Source organism: Heloderma suspectum, chromosome 3, assembly GCF_057233095.1.
Source record: "Heloderma suspectum isolate Gila_16-S chromosome 3, 16-S_ref, whole genome shotgun sequence".
NCBI lineage: Eukaryota > Metazoa > Chordata > Lepidosauria > Squamata > Helodermatidae > Heloderma > Heloderma suspectum.
In genome coordinates this window covers 227,085,535-227,105,394 of record NC_139460.1, presented here as the reverse complement: position 1 = coordinate 227,105,394, position 19,860 = coordinate 227,085,535, and the positions used below count along the sequence as shown (strand labels likewise).

At 40.5% G+C, this 19,860-nt stretch overlaps 1 protein-coding gene across 2 annotated transcripts; it reads right to left on the bottom strand.

Moving 5' to 3' along the window:
• Window positions 1–2,519: 2,519 nt before the first annotated feature.
• ZNF518A (zinc finger protein 518A) lies at window positions 2,520–17,918 on the bottom strand. Of its 2 annotated transcripts, XM_084845915.1 has the most exons (4): window positions 17,547–17,918; window positions 11,550–11,666; window positions 11,315–11,338; window positions 2,520–8,863 (listed from the first exon to the last, which is right to left on the bottom strand). In XM_084845915.1, the coding sequence occupies exon 4, from the start codon at window positions 8,756–8,758 to the stop codon at window positions 4,262–4,264; it is 4,497 nt and encodes a 1,498-aa protein (XP_084702041.1). In that variant the 5' UTR covers window positions 8,759–8,863; window positions 11,315–11,338; window positions 11,550–11,666; window positions 17,547–17,918; the 3' UTR covers window positions 2,520–4,261. The 2 variants fall into 2 exon arrangements, with proteins under 2 accessions (XP_084702041.1, XP_084702042.1); XM_084845916.1 differs by lacking the exon at window positions 11,315–11,338 and having other exon boundaries at window positions 17,547–17,907.
• Between the last annotated feature and the right edge of the window lie 1,942 nt (window positions 17,919–19,860).

The following is a 19,860-nucleotide window of genomic DNA, read 5'->3' as shown; positions in this document are numbered from 1 at the left end:
TATTTAAAAGTTAAGTGTTGTGGCCTGCATCTAGCAAGGTAGCTTATGGAGCTTTGCTATAACCAGTAGCGGGAGCTCCATGCATTCCTTGGCTACAGAGTTGATACGGAAGTACCAATTATCTGATTGTACCTTGGTTTTCCAAAGGTAAAGGCACCACATTCTCTTTAACAATGGTCTTAATTCATGGTTCTGCTCCCCCATTCTCTCGGACATCTTTTCCATCACTTGAATTTTACTAGTCCCCGATTATTATTTTTAAAATAAAGTTCTTCACTCAATTGTTTGATTTATGCTGATAAATATGGATTTTTGGACACATGGCTTGACTTCCCATTACTTTAAATAATGAAGATATTTCCTACACTCCAAATTCTATCATGCTGAGTTTCTAGATGTGAATTCAAAAAAATATTTAAAGCAAGGACTTGAAGTCACAAGCAGGTTTTTGTCAAAGCTCTGACTACTCACCTCCAGATGGGAGCAAATGTATTTCTACTCAAAATCACAATACTTCTATATGACACTTGTCTGTACATTCAAATGATTGAACATACTCTCTCATCTCTAGCTGGATAAAGTTAACTAAACTATGGACAGTCCTATTCAAATTAAACTGAGGTCCAATAACTCAGACAAATAATATTTTTCCATGTGAACAATTGCCAGGAAGCTAGCATCTACCTTATTTCAAATAAGCATTTTAGAACCAAATTACAATAGTGGTGCTTGGTCTACACAATGTTGTGGTTATGACATTAATTTTTCTTCCGAAATCAACCATTACATTTATAGTTTCACAACAAAGGAAGCATATTTTTGCGTATAGTTCTTTATTTTTCCACTGTCTGCCATATAGCAAATTCAGTGGGTTGGATTCATACTAGATGTGAATGGAAGTCTGCTCAGAGGACAAAAAAAGGGTTTTAAGCTAACCCCCACAAAGAGCTCCTCGGGGGGGGTGGTCAAGGGAGCTCCAAAAAAGCATGGAGGTGGTGATGGGAGCACAAGGTAGAAATCTGTGAAAACCACCTCCTCTCCCACACCTTCCAGCAGAGAGCCTCCACTGGATCTCAGACCCTTCTGCAAACAGAAGAAGCCCTTCTGTTCATGAAAGGGCAAGTCTACACCCAACCCAGTAAGTTTTAAATGTGTTTTACAACGAAAGCGAAAAATGTTTTTTGTTTTTCTTTCTACTCAATGTAACTACTAATGCTCCACTTTCAGATTTAATAAATGCAGAGTAAGGTGATTATCTATGTAGTTTAGTGGGGGGGGGGGTGTTAAGGATGCCAAAGGGCAAGGTCAGCCTCCCTCCAATTCAGTTGTTACACCCCAACAGTACTGTGCCCCTTTACTCAGAAGTAAGTTCCAGTGATTTCAATAGCTTTTTTCAAATAAGTACTAGGCTTGTAATCCACGACTCAAATGTAACATTCATGAGCCTTGTACTTATATATTCAGATGAACAAGTCATAGTAATCCAGCATTCATTTCTACTATCCCTAGGTGTAAAGAATTAGCCAACCATCAACACCACTGATCCACCACTGCTCCAGAGCTAGGGAAAGTATTTTTAGTCCCTAGGTGCAACAGCACCTTTTGGTGTATTTGTCCAGCCTTGTACAACATCATACTAGAAGGGAAGGCCATTGAACTGAATCCACATATTTAGGATTTGTGCAGAATCCATCATTTTACCCAGAATCTTTAGAAAATACATATTAAAATATGAAACTGTTCAACCTTGTGAACTGTAATAAAGGATTAAAATTTAATAGCATATTACAAAAAATTAGTGGCAAAAATTTTTACAGTCACCTTACATACAACCACTCATGCAGCATTAGTCGTAGCTGTATTGTAACAGAGAACAGAAGCCACACTATAAATACACTGCCTGGCTGCTCTACAGCTCAAGCTGCATGGGTGAACTTTTGTGGAAGGCATATTCATTTTTAAAAGCCTGGCAACAGTTTTGCAATGCTTCCTTTCTGCTTTGTATGCAACCTTGAACTCTTAAACAACTTCAAGGTGAGCCCTGTGGACTTATGAAATATTTTATTTTTTATAAATACAAAATATAATTAATATAAAAATTGGAATGTCCACACATGGAAATAGAAGCATCCTTCTCAATCTCTTGGTAAACTCATATTGTCGCCATTTAAAAGAATAACCTGTTACGTATCTGAAGAAGTCTGCTCAAGTAACTAAGACCAAGATTTTCTATCAGCGAACTAATTACTTATATGTACAATAAAGACCTGTGCTTTAAACATGATTTAAAATGATTCAATAAAATTATAGAGCAATATATCTATATAAGAGATTTATTAACACATGTGCAGGGGAATTATTAGAGGTAATCCTGAATTGCATTTCTTTAAAAGCACATCATTTTCCTGAGATACTTTACTTTGTAAGAACTGTTAAAAACACTGAAAATTTTAGATATATTACAAATTTGAGACTGTTACTACTCAATAGAGTTGATTTTTTCCCTTCTTATTGAAAATTGGTTCCCATCAACAGATAAGCCTATTTTTTCTGCAGAGGACCAATGTGCAACTTAAGTACTGAAACATTGAAACATTTGCATCAAATTACTCACTTTCCTTACAGCACATTCATTTCATTTATATATAATTTCTATCAATAGCCAGGTTAATCACCTGTTCAGACCTGTCTTACCAGGAATAAACCTCATCCTGGTAAAAGTCTTAGAACATGTGTATCCCCCTCCATCTCACCTTGGTGTGGGGAGGGGGAGAAAAAAAGACATAATGCCTGCTCCAGGCTATATTGTACTTATTTGAATGCTGTGTGTGTCTTAACATCAAGGCCCACACCCTTATTTTTTCAGGGTTTGAAAAATGCAACATTCTGCAGTACAGCAAGGATCATTTTCTACTCTCTTATTGGGGGGGGGGGGAGGCTGGACAAGAAGCAAGCACTGTTATGCATTTGAGATTTCTGTCCAATAAGCAATGTCTGAACAGGCCAGTAGATTTAAAGACGCAATCCCATAGTCCACTGGGATAGTGGGGAATTAAGAAGTTTGACTGACTGAAGGCTTTAAGAGAACAATAGTTTGTGTAGTCAATAGCAAATCAGCACAGATGAAAGCCTGAGAAGCTTGAGCAAAAACCTGATACCATTTCTATAACACAACAGCCAGTGCTGTACTATCAATATAGGTATTTAGTTTCACAATCTATGACAGAACATATGGTCAACATCGGACAAATGGCTTTTGTTAGAATCAGAAAGATGTCCAAATATGGGATCTTTTTCTGTGGAATGCCAATACTCCATCAGTTTTATGAAGCAACAAAAAAGAAAATTATTCTGCCAAGCCAAAAAAAACACCCCACCTTAACAGAGATAGTCAGAATCTGATTTCTAGCAAGACCAATGCCATCACGACCACAAGCTGCCCTTTATAAACATCTGGTATTAAAATTATTCCATCAGATTCTTAATAAATTATACTGATTTAGTAGAGATGACAAGCACCCAGTTGGAATGCTCTTCACTGTACTGTACAAACTGTGAATACATTATACTTTCAACTGATTTCATTATCAGACTTAAACACAGTAACATGTTTATTTATGATATGAAAAAATATTTCACTAAGAAAGTAGACAAACTGCACAGAAATAGTACAAGTGTCATGTGCATAGCAATATAGCTTAAAGCATTCACATATGGCTTTGTTTAAAAGAGACTGTTCGGAAACCTGGCCCTACGTGGACCTCTGGTTATACAGTTGACACAAAGTAAACTGCTTCACATCTTTTAGGCACTTGCTAACAACAGTGTTGAATCCCTGGAAAAGAAAAGGGGAGTTTGTTTTTTGTTTTGAAAGACCAAGGAAAAATACGTCAATAGCTGTGTGTAGCTGAAAACCATTTTTAGTAGTGCATGCACAGAGCTGGAAAAATACAATTCCTGTGCAAGATTTTATAGCAAATAACTGAAGTATAAAAATATGTACACACTTTGATTTTTAAATATATACAGAACAAAAAAGCCCTGAAATTCATTCTCTAAATACAAATATATGACATGATCGTAGTAACAAAATGCAATTTAAACTGCAATTGCAACTATTTAATTTAAATTCATACAGGTTCATTTTAGGTGCTACCACAAAACTTTTTCCTTTTAAAAAACACATAATTTGAATGCTGTCATCCAAAATAATCTGCAATTAGATGGATTTTGTTTTGCCTTCTTCACTAATCATAATAAATTACCCTAATGAATTCCAGTCTCGAGTGGCTTCCATTAGATGACGCTGTCCATGCCCTACCCAGTTGTCCTGATTGTCAAATATCCTTCCACAAAACCAGCAGCTAAAGGTAGTTTTTAGCGTATTATCAGAGGTAGTTTTCACAATCTGATAATTGTTCTTGCTAGTCTTCTTCAGCGTTAATTTTAAAACAAACCTTTCTTTTACAGGACTTACAGGCTTTAGCATTTTGCGTTTTCTTCGAGAGAGATCTTTAGTAATTATGTACAAACTGTTACTATAATATGCAGGCTCCAAAAGAGCATCAATAGTTCTCTTTGACAAAGAGACCTTTAGCACATGTCCTTTAAATTTTGCAATAGTTTTCATAACATTTACAACTTCTGGAACATCTGCATCAGGATGGTTCAGTACTACAACTGGCTGATTTCTTCGGGGGCATTTGACAAGTTGTTTGGAATTAAAAGGAAGTAGCTTTAGAATCCTTACAGTGTCTTTTGACATTCTTGGTCTACAAGGAGCCTGAAGCAAGGATTCAAATTCATTCACATCCATTTGATTTTTCTCTTTACACTTTCGATGCAATGTTTTCTTTCTAGTGGGTTCCTGAAAATCATCCTTAGCTTTCCGTTTCAAATTCCTGTTCTTTTGTGAAACTGTAGCATCAGAAACTTTAGCACCAGTTTGTTTTGAATGACGTTTAGCTTTTGAAAGTTTGTTTGTCATAGTTCCTGCTGACATTTGATTTCCAAAACTGCTCCCTTTGTTAGCTGTTACAGTTTGTGCTGAATCAGATGGGGTCTTTTGTGAACATGTTTTCACATGCCTAGAGGAATGTACAGATTCTACAGAAGTGCAAGGATCCTTTGATTTATCACTTGCCAAACAGGCATTTGCAGGCATCAATCTACCTGGGGGGAGTAAGGCATCATCACTAGAAGAAAGGGCTGTCTTTTTTGAATCTAGTGCACAACTATTAAGGGAATGCATACTATTGAACTGTAAGGATGACACAATGTTGCTAACTGGTTGGCAGTTGTCAGCAGCAGGAAAAGTCTTAATTTTCAAAAAAAGCTTTTGTTGCATTGTTCCAGGTTTCTTTGGTTCAGAATTTTGACTACTAGCAGTACAGTTCTGTACTAGAGACTTGTTTGGTGACATACATTTAAGAAAAACTGCTTGTCTGCCATCAGGCAAAAGTGCATAAACAGGTTGTTCTTGTCCAATCTCCGGTTGTTTTATTGACTCCAAGGAGGCAACTTTACTGCCTTGATATCCAGCAAGTACTTTCACAGAAGAAACGTTTGTAACGTTACGTCGCTCCTTTTGTGGTATGCCAATGGATGAAGCACTTACTGCCCCACTGCATACATCAACACCAGCAGGATTTCTTACACTTCTAGAAGTGTCTGTTTTCAACTCCATCTCTGATGCAAATATTGCCTCTTTACCACACTCTTTAGATGCAAATTTCTCTAAAACCTGAGAATTATTTTCAGTGGCATTTGCAATTGCTCCAAGTGATCCACTACCAAATGTCAAAATCATTCCAGGACCTTTGTTTAAAAGTAAAGGTGTAGTTCCACCTCTTGTTGCCTGAGCATCTGATGAACTCATTTTTGGAGAAGGCTTTCCTGAAATAACTTGTAATCCCTGCTGGTGGGAAAGGCGCAAAGGTACAAAAAACCTTGGTGGAGATGGGTGAAGCAACACAGATTTCTTCTGTTCTGGAAGAGTTGGACGGACAGTGTTGGGACCATGGATACTGTGGTGCATCTTATCTTTTGCCAACTGTTGTGTTATGATTGAATCTGCCTGAGTCTTAAGCAATGTACCAATGCCTGTTGTCCTTGAAGCGGAATTCATTTCTGTTCTAAGAGATGGAACTCGTCCATCGTTTCCAAAATATATACCTTCATTTGTTGTGCTGCAATTCACATTCAGCTCTCTCTTGAATTTAGCAGGGGAATGGGTTAAGTTGCACAAAACTGTTGAATCTTTGAAGTGTGTAAATGTTTTACAGCCTGCTTGATTATTTTGAAATGACTGATCATAACCAGCTTTTATGTAGTTGGATGACTGAGTAGCAGGTTCTCCTTTTAACACATCTTGTAATGACTGGTTTAGTTCAGGTGACAAAAAGCTGGATGCCTGATTACTTTGGAGTGAAAAAACTGACGTTATTTTAGGCATAACTGATGAATTTACACAATTAGTGGAATGTTCTTGTTTAGATTTTTCAGCTACATGTTCCAACACTTGATTCACCTTAGTATTCAAATACCGCTGGCCATCATGATTTTCTATACAATGCTGGCTGTCAATGGCATAATTGGGTTGGTTGGTTGAGAATACTGGAGCATTATTTGTATTTACAAAGCCATAAAGAGGCAGCAACGAAGACCTTTTCTCTAAACTTAACCCTGTTGGCGACTGTGAAAAACAAGCTGTGGTTTCACCGATAGGCCTTCTTTGGAAAGGAAAGGTTTTGCTGGACATAAGATCTTTAGCTTTATCTAAAATGCCTACTTTGGAGTAATTATGAAAAGGCAATGATGCTTGATTAGAAACATCAGCTGATGAACAGTAGAGGTTATTGTGTTTACTGCTGTTGTTCACTTCACCATTCAGTACTTTGAATTCTGGAGGAAAGGGTTTTTTCATGGGATCATAATGAAGCATGTGTGTACCAGCAGAGGATAAAACCTCAGGACGGTCTTGAGGTATACAATTCCGCCATGAAAGAGTACCTCTAGTTCCAGCCTTTGCCACCAAATCACAAGGAAGTGAAGAAGAGTCTGGTTTCACTGGCAGACGGGTTCCACATTTTCCTACCACTACAATAGGAGGTGCAACAGTTCGAGATGTATTCCAATTTAAAGAACTCTTACTTTCTTGCTTTATTTTTCCTGAAAATTGGCTAGAAAATGACAATGGAGATGATGTTAATGAATGAACAGAATTATTCCTTGACATTTGTTGATTAATTTCATGAGGTCCAGCACCTGAAGGTAAATTGAAGTTCTCAGCTGTCTGTTGTAGACATTCAGTTGAACCATCTTTAACCCCATCAATTTTATTTCCTGCTGGCAAATTCTGTTTATCTGTAGGTAGCAGCTTTATCACTATATGTTGTTTTCCATCCACCATTTTGAATCCCATAAATTTGGCACTGTAGTTTGCAGGAACAGATATTTTATTGTTTTTAACCATCAACACCGTAGGGCCATGAACAGCTTTTTTCAACAATCCCAGTCCAGAACCCAAACCATCTTCTGTTTTATTGTACTGTACTGCTTGAGCATATTTTGCTCCAGTGTAGTTATGTTTTTCATTTGGAAGACTGTGGTCTTCATTTAAGTATAGTTCTTTTGCAGACTGTCCAAGGTCTTCAGATTTGGGCTGAATGTCCTTCACATTTTTGAGAACTTGTATATCATCTTCTCCAATTCTACAACTGCCACTGGTAATTCTTTTGCGTCTCCATAATGCCTTCCTTGATGCCCCTGTTTTGTACCTTTTCAAGATAAGTTTTAGTCCCGTCGAAGTCTTCAACTTCTTCTCATTGTTATCGGTGTCCATTTTATCTTTTGCATAGAAGTGGTCTCTGTGTAAGGTAATAATATGCCTTAAAAGGTAGTTTTTCCGTGATGCCATGTAGTTACAATACTGACAAATGAAGGGAAATGTGCCAGTGTGTGAAACAACATGCTTTTGAAATTCTTCTTTTGAAAAACATATATGGTGACATTTATCACATTTATATTGTATTTCATTGTGCCTATGAATATGCTGAACAAATGTGCCCACATCATGGGTAGAAAACCTACATCTTTCACATTGAAAATGGCCGTTTACACAATGCTTAGATGTGAAATGTTTTGTCAAGTCCAACAAAGTATATCTATGATCATCATTACAGATTTCACATTTTACTAAAGTGCTACGATGCGTTCGACGATGTTGGTTAAATGACTGGAAGTCATTAGCTGAAAAATTACACATTTCACAGGGGTAAGATGGCAACTCTCCATGATGTAACAGCTGAAAATGTTTCTGTAAATCATTTGGGCTGTACCTAATGTTGTTTTGGCATTTTGTACAGCTAAAATTCAGTATTTTTGCTGATGTTTTCAATCCTTCCTCGAAATGCAGTCCTGATTTACTATGTGGCGTATAAATCTCAGAACAGTTTAAACTGCTTCCATTCACATCCATTTGCATGAAAGATGTTGCTGCAGGTTTCTCTTTACACTGAAATAATTTCACATATCTGTCAATTTCATGTTTAAATATCACTTCATTTGGAATATTTACCCTGGGCAACTCTATTTTCACATTTTTTAGTCCATAGGAGAAAATGTCTGAAATTGCAGTTTGAGATGTAGACTTTCCAACAGCAATATCTGATGTAGGAACGCACATTATATCCAACACATTCTCTTGTAACAAGCTTGTCTTTTGAATGCAAAAAGACGTTTCTTGTTCGGATGGCATTTTTCTTAAAGTACTGTAATATACAGTTATTGTATTCTTTGTTCTTTAAGGGACTCTTGTGCTGAAATATTATGAGAGTTCCAGGACTTCCTCAACTTAATATATCTGTAATAAAAATTACAAAGAGAATTTTAAAAAGATTAAAAGGTGGAATACACCCATACAGGCTCGCATTTTAAAACCGGATACTAACAACTTGTGCACTAGCATAGTTATTAAAAATAAAAAGATGAAACAAGCCATTAAAGCTGTTGATCAAACTCCGTTTTTTCACAACAGACTTATGTCAGACTTTACCATTCAGTTCAGTGTTCTCTGAGTTTAGCTTGTATAGCTGAAATTTGCATGGTGACCCTCAAATCACTTTAGCTACTGTGTCCCTTCCTAGATGTCCAGAATGTTTTGCTCCTCCTTCATATGACTGCTGTTCATACATATCAGCTATTCCCACTGGTTGCCTCCTTTATGAGTGACAGTAGCTCTTGAAGCAACATTTTGTCCCAGCCACTACCGCAGCTCTTTTATCCAACCAGTTCTGAAGACTAGTCATACTCTCCCCAGCTATGTTCCTTGCTTCCCCCCCCTCCAATCTGATTAGTAAGTCCATCTCCACCTAGTTTCCCATAACTATAACATGACTGCTCAAGACAGAAATTGCCACCATGTTATAAAAATAAAACTATTTGTTTTTATTAAAATGAAGATCCTTTGAAACACACATGAGAAGATTCAATAAACAAAGTGCAGACTGTTCTATAAGAACACAGATGAAAATAGCCTAAGATATAAACTAGAATTTCTAGCAACTGACTTAACAGAAAATAACAATTTAGCAGATTTTAAAAGCTGTTTCACAATGCAAATGCAACAAACAAAAAATCCTAATAACTGTTCTGAACAGAACTGTTGCAGGAATACATAATGCAGCAAGTACAAACGGGGAGTGGGAGATAGGCAGTTTGAAAAGATATGGCTGAGAGGTATTGGAGCTAAAAATCTTCTCTTAAATACAGAGGTCTTTCTCCTAGGTGCAGATATTTCACTACGGGAAATCCTCTAACACCTGACAGACATCAGGCATTTACTGTCCTGTATATCACTGTGTTACCTATAATGCTGTTCACTGAACGAAAATGATATAGTTAGAGAGGATCAGTGGTTCTGACATGCAATATCAGTTGATGTCTTCCCCTTCAAACCCACAGCAGAGCTGCAACCCTTTAGTTCCCAAATAAGACAGCATGGGCAATTTGTGCTTGGCTAGAAAAACACGGTATGCTCTTGCCATCATGTATTGCTCAGTGTATCTAACCTAGGTAAGAGATACTGCTAAATAATAAGACAAAACAAGCCTTTGTTTTTGACTCTTCTCTCTGCTTTGCTCGCCCCCCCAAACATGTCACTTGTCCCCTTACAGCAGGGTAGCAGAACCTCTTTCAGCCCAATTGACGAATTCCATTTCAGAGAAGCAATCAGAGCTGCATTCCAGTGGTAGGCAGGGCCAAAGACAAAACAAGCGGGACCAAAGGCAAAAAGGGCAGGGCCAAAATACCAAAAATACCAGCATATTCTAATGTAAGGCTCTTACAGCCAGTAACTGAGCCTTGGGAGAGGCATTTCGAAAGGGGGAAAAACTGCACAAAATCTGAGAAACCATGTGGTTGGGGAAAAGGGGAAGGGGGCGGGACCCTCTGGGGAATCCCGAGGGCCAGCCTAGGCCCATAGGAGGCCAAACAGCATTTCCCTTCCCTTCCTCTATTGGTTCCCAGTTTTTTGAGCCAAACACAAAATCGCCCATGCTATATTTGAGAACTAAAAGGTTGCATTTCTTCTGTTGGTTTGAAGGAGAGGACATCAACCAGCCTGTGGTTCTAGACTCTTGCTTAACAGCATTACAAAAATAATTCCTCTCTGTTCCCTCAAAAAATACACTCTGCTTCATGCCCTTGTCATCTCTCACCTTGATTACTGCAATCTTCTTCCCCCTGGTCTTCTGTTGTATCATCATTTACTCATGTCCATCCAGCAGTCTGCTACCAAAGTTACCCACTTCTTTCATCACTCTGACCATGTGATGTACTCCTTAAATCCCTTCACTGGCTTCCTAACCACTCCAGGATCCTGCACAAGTTTCTTGTCCTTACCTTCAAAACCTTCCCTCACTTTGCCTGCCCCTCACCCCCATCTCTCTGTTCTTACATCCCTGTGAACTCCATGTGGTCAACTCCCTTACTTCATGCAAATCCCTCCTCAAAACTCAACTTAAAAAAGCCTTTGGAACAATCCTATAGTCACTTATTGTAATTAAGCTGAAGTACATGTAATTAAATCACTGCATATTCTTCCCTGTTTACCCCTGCCTTCATTTTTCTCTCTTTCCTCCGTTGTTTCCCTGTGTCTGTTTTTAGATCGTAAGCCCCTTGTGGTAGGAACTTGTCAAACCTGTTCTTTGTAAAGCATGATTTACACAGATGGTGCTATATAAATAATAATAATTAGCTTTGAAAATAAGCCCATAAAAATTAGTAAGCCAACAACAACAAAATGCTCACCTACCTGCTCACATTAGTCATTTGTGACCTAAAAGCAGGAAAAAAATGTTGCGATGTAGCTTACTGCCTGGTCACCAGAACAAAATTTTTAGTCATCACAGACAATCATGCAAGTTGTGATTTACAAGTCTGAATTCATACATAAACATTTTAGTGAATAAAGGATGCTTTAAACAAAACTCTTCCACAGCAAATTTTAATGTTTTCAAGATTAGCCAACAACAAGTCATAAAACTTACTCTTTAAATAAAGACTACAAATCCATTCTTCAGTAGCTGTTCAATAATTTTCTTTCCCCAGAGATGACAAGCATAAAATCAAGGCTGAAAAGAGGCTGGTTCAATATACAGGAAATCCTGAAATACAGAAAATATTTTTTAAAACCTAGCACAAAAATGTATGAAAAAGTTAGAAGTTCTATAGTCACAAACATTTGAGATCTAACCATGTCAGATCTCAATGTAACTAGAGCAAAGTCTGCCACTAAGGTGGCCATCTTATGATATGGCTGGAAAATCCACAGGTATTGAAACTCAACATTAAAAAAACTAAGATCATGGCATCTGGCCCCATCACTTCCTGGCATATAGAAGGGGAAGAAATGGAAGCAGTGACAGATTTTACTTTCTTGGGCTCCAAGATCACCGCAGACGGTGACTGTAGCCATGAAATTAAAAGACGCTTGCTCCTTGGGAGGAAAGCCATGGCCAACCTAGACAGCATAGTAAGAAGCAGAGACATCACCTTGCCGACAAAGGTCCGTCTAATCAAAGCTATGGTTTTCCCAGTAGTAACGTATGGCTGTGAGAGCTGGACTATAAGGAAGGCTGAGCGCCGAAGAATTGATGCTTTCGAACTGTGGTGCTGGAGAAGACTCTTACGAGTCCCCTGCACTGCAAGGAGGTCAAATCAGTCCATCCTAAAGGAAATCAATCCTGAGTGCTCATTGGAAGGACAGATAATGAAGCTGAAGCTCCAATATTTTGGCCACCTAATGCGAAGAGAAAACTCCCTGGAAAAGACCCTGATGCTGGGAAAGACTGAAGGCCAAAGGAGAAGGGGACGGCAGAGGATGAGATGGCTAGATAGCATCACGGATGCAATGAATATGAACTTGAGCACGCTCCGGGAGAGAGCGCAGGACAGGAAGGCCTGGCGTGCTATGGTCCATGGGGTCACGAAGAGTTGGACACGACTGAACGACTGAACAACAACAACAACATAGGACCCTAACGATTTTGTGCTGAAATCTCAATTTTTTCAAGTTTTTGCAGTTCCGTACATGGTTGGTACAGGAACACTGAATACTGTCTCCTTAAATACTGGTGCCAGAGCCTAAGATTTTGTACTATTTTTCCAGTCCTGGTTTATTGCAGATAAATGCCCTGACTATGCCTGGAATTCTAAACAACTGGACTAAATGGATAGGGCAGTTCTAGGTTTGAAAAACAAGATGTGTTATTCTCCTAAATCTCAGTAGTTTGCAGTACCACCTATACAAATTTACTTAGAAGAAAGTATCATTGTAATGAATGGGACTTACAGGTAAACGTGCATTGAATTGCGGACTTATTTAATACCTCAAATTTTCATTTATTATTTGTGCATCATCAAACTGACATTTGTTTAACTCCAGAAACTGGTTGATCGATTTATTCAGAACTGAAGATGGCATGACTGAATTTGTGTACGTGATATAAAACTAAGGCTGCAATCCTAAGGTATGTCCCATTAAAATGAGTAAACACGATTGCACTACATGCATGTATCATGTTGAAGATTGTTAATGAAAGCTTAAAAATAGTTCAAACATCACTAGTTCATCTGACCTCCCCCTTCCACAGATTAGATTATTAGAGAGCAATCCTATGGCCACTAGACACTGTCTAGAGGGCTATAGGATATTTCGGTTCTCAGAAACTGCGCTCCCTGCCCCCACATAGCCGGCACGGTTCTCTCCACTCTGGCTGCTTCTCCGTGCTCACAAACAGAGCATGGAGAGGGCGAAAAGGGGGTGGTCCCGAAGGGAGGGAGGAGACTGCAGAAGCCTCTTTACAAGGCTTCCTATGTGCTGTGCAACCTCCCCCTCCTGCTCTGATGTCCCCGGCTAGACATGAAATTGCACATCTAGCGAGAAAAGCAGGGCCACCAGAGCACAGATGAGAGGATCTCCTCTGTGCTCCAGCTGCCCTGCATAGGAGAGTTCAAGTTCAGAGTCTGGTGACTATCTGCATAGGTTTCCACCCTTAGTAAAATTTACTTTTTGTTTAAATTCAGGGTATTCCAAATAGGAGCTACTTGTACTCCTTGTTCAGTTCTGGAGTACATAACTAAAAGCATGGGAACTGTTACACAGAAAGGTTTGTGCTTGTCATAGGGGGCAGGGGAGGACCTGAACAGGCTGAATCACTCTCGACAAGGACCAAAAGCACAGAATCCTCAAAAAAAAAAAAAAAGTCCTCAAAATTAGAACAATCTTGGCATGCTTTTATACAGGGTAACATCTAGAATCTAATTACCAGAAGATAAGACATTTTAATGGTGAAAAATAAACCCAATGCATCAATTTTATAAACAGTTAAAGTCTTGATTTAGGCTACATGCAATGTGGTCAACTAAGTATTTTTCAAAAAGAGATATTTCAAGTTTCAAGTCTACTGATCACCTCCCAATACAAAATAGCCCAAGTGTTCAAGAAATAGCAAGGAGAAAAGTCTTACCAAGTTTGAAACTTAGCAGATTATGTCATTAACACCCTCACATTTAGTACACAAAGTATCTACTTGTAATGTTGCAACCTCTGGTGGTACCTTTCTTATTTTAGAGCCAACCCTGTGCATTTTTACCTCATGGGAGTCAAGCACATGTGAGCAAGCTTGAACGGATGAATTTAGAACTTTCTGGACTGACCTTGTAATACAGGTAAACTTTCAAGTCTCCATGTTATATATTATTCACATAGGATACCCAATATCTCAATTACTCACTATAATGTAATAAAATGGGAATTATTTTATTCTCCAATGAATAAACTTTTTTTTTAAAAAAAGCATTATATTAAGAAATTTTCATGAACAATGACTTTCATAGTTTATTTTTTCCAATGGCCTCTTTCAAGTCGCAGTGCACATCCTACTTAACTTCAATCCTGTAGTAGCAGCAGCAGTAATGATAATAATGGTGGTGGTGATGATGTCTGCATTTAGGATGATGATAGCATTCATTGCTCTGCTTTGACCAAGAAATCATGATCAAGGCAGGGCTTCTTGGTGAAAAGCTAAACCCAAGCAGAACAAGATAGTGGTAAAGAGCAAAGTTCGCTCTTGCCCCCTCTCTGCACAAAGTGTTTTGCAGCCCTTTCCACATTAGTCTTCATAACAATCCAATAAAGCAGTGGTAATCAGCCCCACTTTAGAATGGGGAGTCCAGGTTGAGAAGAGTGAAGTCCATGCCCCAATTGAGATTTGAAACTAAGTAGGCTGCCCTGCTATATCACATATTAGAGGTCTATATAATGAAGAAATTAAAGACCACAGCTCATCAATCAGCTTGGACAAATTATTTCAAGTTGAGTTTCGTAGGTGACTCCAGAACTCAGTTGTTGCTGTGAGAAATACTGCAAGGTCCTCAGCTTTCATGAAGTGGCATCAACCTGCTACTTTTGTCCACAACAGACCACGTGAGCTTGTGCTGGGGAGACCAGGAATCATTTGCCTAATGCCCTCATCATACCCAATCCTGAATAAAGGGATTTGCCAACAGTGAAAAGATATGTAATAAATAACAAACAATATGGAGAGAGGGGACACTGCCGAACAGCCATTTTTTCCTGTGGAAGGCAGAGAGATACATAGGCTGCTGAGACGAGTGTGGCTGGCTGTGTGGCCCACTGACGTGGCCTTTGAACAGGAGTACTGTCAAGCCAGAATGTGGGGGAGTGGCAGCCTGTGTATTCTGGAGGGGGCGGGGAGACATCATCTGCTGGAGTGCAGAGCTTGCTGGGTGGCAGAAGGAAGGTCTTCAAGAGCAGTCGTCAAGAGCAGTTGCCTGCAACTTTCCTCAGCTTCCTGCCTTTTTGTACCCTGTGTGCTTCCCTCAGCTATCCTGAGTTTTTGTCCCCCACATGCCTTTCTCCCTCATGGCTCCAATCGCTGGCTGAGAGCCGCTGCCTGCTGCGTTTCCCCCTCAGCACGCTCATCTCCCTCTCCCCTATCCCTTGCTTGCTTGCTCTTCCATTGGCCAGTGGCAAAGGAAGCAGTACTGGGAGAACAGGTTTCAGAGTCTTCCCTTGGCTCTCCTGTCTTTTTGTCCCTATGCACACTTTTCTCATTCCTCAGTCCATTCAGGGGCACCTCCAATTCCTCAGGCCACCCCAGCCAGCCATCAAGCAAGTGAGTCTCTGTTTCAGTCGGCCAGCCAATTGTCTTCTCAGTGGCTGTGGCGGAGAAGACAGAAAAGGAGGAAAGCAAACTTAGTTTTGCTGCATAAGCACATACATGTGTTTCCCCTCCACTGGCTCCCAGAGGTAAATATTATTGAGATGGGACAAAACAACCATATTTGGTAATTTATTCAAATGTAGCATTGTTTTATTATGACACAAAATAAATACATATATTTCATATGGTCCATGTATCCAATATAAAAAGCTGCTGTCAGAAAAAGAAAAAGAGAGTTAAGGTGAGATTTAGCTACCAATCTTTCCAAATTGTGTGCCAGTGTGCGTTCCTTCTCTCGGGGGAAACCAGGATTCTACCAAAAACTTTTAAAAATATTTCTTCTAAAACATCTAGTACTGGCCAGCATACAAAACTGAGGACTAAATCATCTGCTGGACCTCCAAGATTTCAGCCTATGCTGTTCCTCCATTTGGATCCCATGCTGAAAATATGCCAGTTAATAATAAGGGGTTTAGCTATTTCAAACACAACAGTGCTAAGGCATTATTCTGCATTGGATACATAAGACAACAATCCTATACAGTATTACCTGGGACTAAGCCCAATTAAAAACAACGGGACTTACTCCTGAGCAGACATGTATGGGATTGCAATGGACTGTACATTTCTTTGTCCATTGAGTTGGTTTGGTTCCTTTAACAGCAGCCTGAAAGATGAAGGAAGGAAATGGGGGTGGGGATATTTAACAGAAAAGTGTATTTTACTTGATGCAGAAGATGGAGGTATCTAGGGCAAATGAGGAGTAGCTCTGAGTCTTCAGGATTTAGTTCCCTCTCCAAGGTCTCTAAAAGTTATTTCTCCCAAGTGGGGCGGTGGATGTAACTTGCCTCTAGTGCATATTACAGTGTGTGCACATGAACACTAAGGCACCATGCAGTCCACAACCAGCCGCTTCACATGCTGGGGAGGATCATTTTGAGCTGCTGATAAAATACTGTGGGATACTTGCATTTTTCAAGTCTATGTCTCTCTATAACTTTACCCAACATAACACACAACCCTACTACAGTTTAAACCAATGTGGGTAAACAAATACAGCAGGTGGAGTGGAGGAGTCTTCAGCACACAGGATGTGCACACGGGGAAGACTAATGGAGGACAAAACCTATCCTGAGTAGCTACAAAGATGTCTGGATGCTATCATGTGAAAGAGAAAAAGGAGGGCTTTCCAAGGAGTTTTCCCACTCGCAGCCACACACATATACATACAGAGGCAGGTGAACCTATGGTAACTGCCACCCAGCTAAGCTTCCAACTGGGACATGCCCTACTCCTGGATTCAGAGCTGCTCCAAGGAAGCCTGTGTTGGGGAAGGCACGTACACACACACACACACACACGTTCATTTTTTGTTGTGTAGTCTTGGTGGGGACATGGCTTTCGCTGGTACGGCTACAGAGGCTGTCACCATGAGCGCCTGCACTTCTAAACTGGCCGCTACACCAGCGCCGATGAGGAGCTCCCAACCCTTCTCCCGTCTCCCCGGAGCAGAAACGGGGGGCGGAGAGGGGCGCGTGACACGAACTTTACACAGCGCGGCCGCGGGAGGGGAGAACACGGGACTATTTGATGCCTCAGCCCAAGGGGAGGGCGGGTTCCTGCCCAACTGCCGGGATTCGCCCGTCCCGCTGGAAGAAGCCCCCTTAACTCTGCCGGGGGACCGGCTGCAGGAGAGCCCCTCGCCCCTCTACGCGGCCGGGCGCCCAGGGGCTCTTGCCTCGTGCCCCCCTCCCTACTCCCCCACTCGCCGGGCGCAGCGCCGTGCGCCTAAATTACCTCGCCCGTCTCCATAGTCCGACGAGTCACTATTGGCGGCCATTACAGTTTCCATCCGGGGACTGCGGGAATTGACGAGCTCAGCAATGGAAGGCGGGGTGGGGTGACTGTGGCGGAGGGATACGCGCCGCACATGGCACGGAAGGACGGAGGCCCGGGGAAGTTTGGGGGTACGGGCCGCAGCCCCTCGGGCCGTCGCCCCCGCTTCCCCCCCTCCGCCCAGCTGTCGAGACGCGACGACCCGGCCCCTCCCTGCCTTTCCCGCACCATGAAAGGTTGGCGGCCGCGGCTGTGCGGAGAGTTTCTGCTAAAGTGATGAAGGCAGTGGCGTTCATTGCCTTACCCGCCACCGAGTCCCTCCTCTTCCTCCTCCCCTCGTGTGCATGTAAGAGAGAGAGGGAGACTATGGGGGTGGCTCAGTAACACAATACAGCGCTAGATCTTGCAGAGAGGCACCCAAAGCCCGTGCCCGCGTCCCTCTCGGGTTGCCAGTGAAACGGCCTTGTGCACTCTCTCCTTGTAGGCGTGCACACGCAACCAGAGCCCACGAGGAAGCAAACAGGCACTTATCATGTCCTCCCTCAGTCAACGAATAATGATGACATCACCATCTTCCCCTTTGCTCATCCATCAGCCCCACGTAGCCATTGTCTGAAATCTACCACCTGAAATTAACAATGCGCTCGTCTTCCAGGGCTCGTGAGTCGATGCAGATAATAGTCCTGGCGTGTGCAACAGAAAACAGGGCCTGTTTCCCTCTCTTGCTCAGTCATAACACATCCCTCCTTGCATTAAGATTCATTTGACATAATGGCGTTCTAATCCTTCGCACACAAGCACGGGGAGTAAAATGGCCAAGCCGGGCCTCGAACAGCTTGCGATCCTGTGCAGCTTCAAAACAAAGCAGCTCTCGTTCCAAGAATCGACAAGAGGGGGGGAGGAAAGCTACACCAGCCATTTTTAGTGTCACAATAGAAGCACCACCGGTAGATTAGATTTCATTTGTTTAAAAGCTGGGTGCACATTAGTAAGGACAAGATCAAAATCTGAAGTAGTCAATGCTAAAGCTTTCTTTGTGATAAATATAATACTGGGGTCTGCAGTTGGCTATAATGAAGGGAGAGATCACTAAGGAATGAATCACCATTTGTTTCTTAACCAGTCCTGTAACACTAAATGAGGCAACTCAGGTAACCTTTGCAAGGCGAAAGATAGTGTCTGGGCTTCAATGTTTTACAGTCTTGCTAAAATAAATTCAGTGTGGTATTCAACATCTGAGATGCAATGTACAATTTTTAAAGCCAGAATTTCAAAGGAACGAAGCCAATATAAGTGATAAAGTGCACTAGAAAATAGATTGACTTCCTGTGTCTCACTCAAGATCCTGACATCAGAACCAAAACAAATTTTAAGATTTAAAATTATCCTTACATCCCCCTGAAGTCAGTTCAACAAACAGATTTTCAAATTCAATTATTCACAGTTGGGTTTTTCCATCAAAACTCATATCTTCTATTCCCTTTCTCAGTCCTGTTCTTTATTTTAATTTCCAAAAGCAAATGGTATTTCAACAGGCAGTGAAAAAGTGCCACTTTTCAATGAACTGTCTATCAAACTTTCAGCCATCTGCTAAAGATTCAATAAACCACACCAGTGTTTTCAAAGGATATCCACTAATCTCAAGAGTTTCTTTATAGTGGCTCATGTAGACAGCAGAGTTGTTTTTTTAAGTAAGATTTTACAGTAAGTTTAATAGGGACTATGTAATGCTTTCATGATATATGTAACATCATGCTTTGCTTTCAGAGATTAGTTTACATCATTGTAGGAATTATGCTGGGCAAAAATATAACAATTTTTGATGTATTTTCATTGGTTTTATCATTGGTTATATTGTATTTGCTCTTATTTTGCATGTTACCTTGAGAGCTTTGGCCAAAGGGCAACACATACATTGAATAAATAAAATAAATAAATAAACTCAAAGTGGTTCTCCAAGTGTTTGGAAGCCACATATTTAATGCAAATGCTAATAATGGTTCCGTTTAGATAAAGACAGTTTAGGTTTTTTGATGTTATTTAGTATATGGCTAACATTTTCTGACAATGGGCATCTCTACACCAGCCTTAAATCCTGCATTTAAAATGGGGCTTTCTGCTACTGTTTTAAATGCGGGATCACAACGACTCCCCTTTCCCCCCTCGCCCTCCTTCTTCCCATATCTGAGTCTTCCATTATCTTTCAATGATCTCCCTCCTCTTCTTGCCACTTTAACTCTTTTCAGAGAGGAAACTGAAGCGGAGCACAGGTAAT

Bases quoted from the DNA above. Each gene is read 5' to 3' on its own strand.
- ZNF518A (XM_084845915.1), bottom strand. From the start codon at position 8,758: ATGCCATCCGAACAAGAAACGTCTTTTTGCATTCAAAAGACAAGCTTG.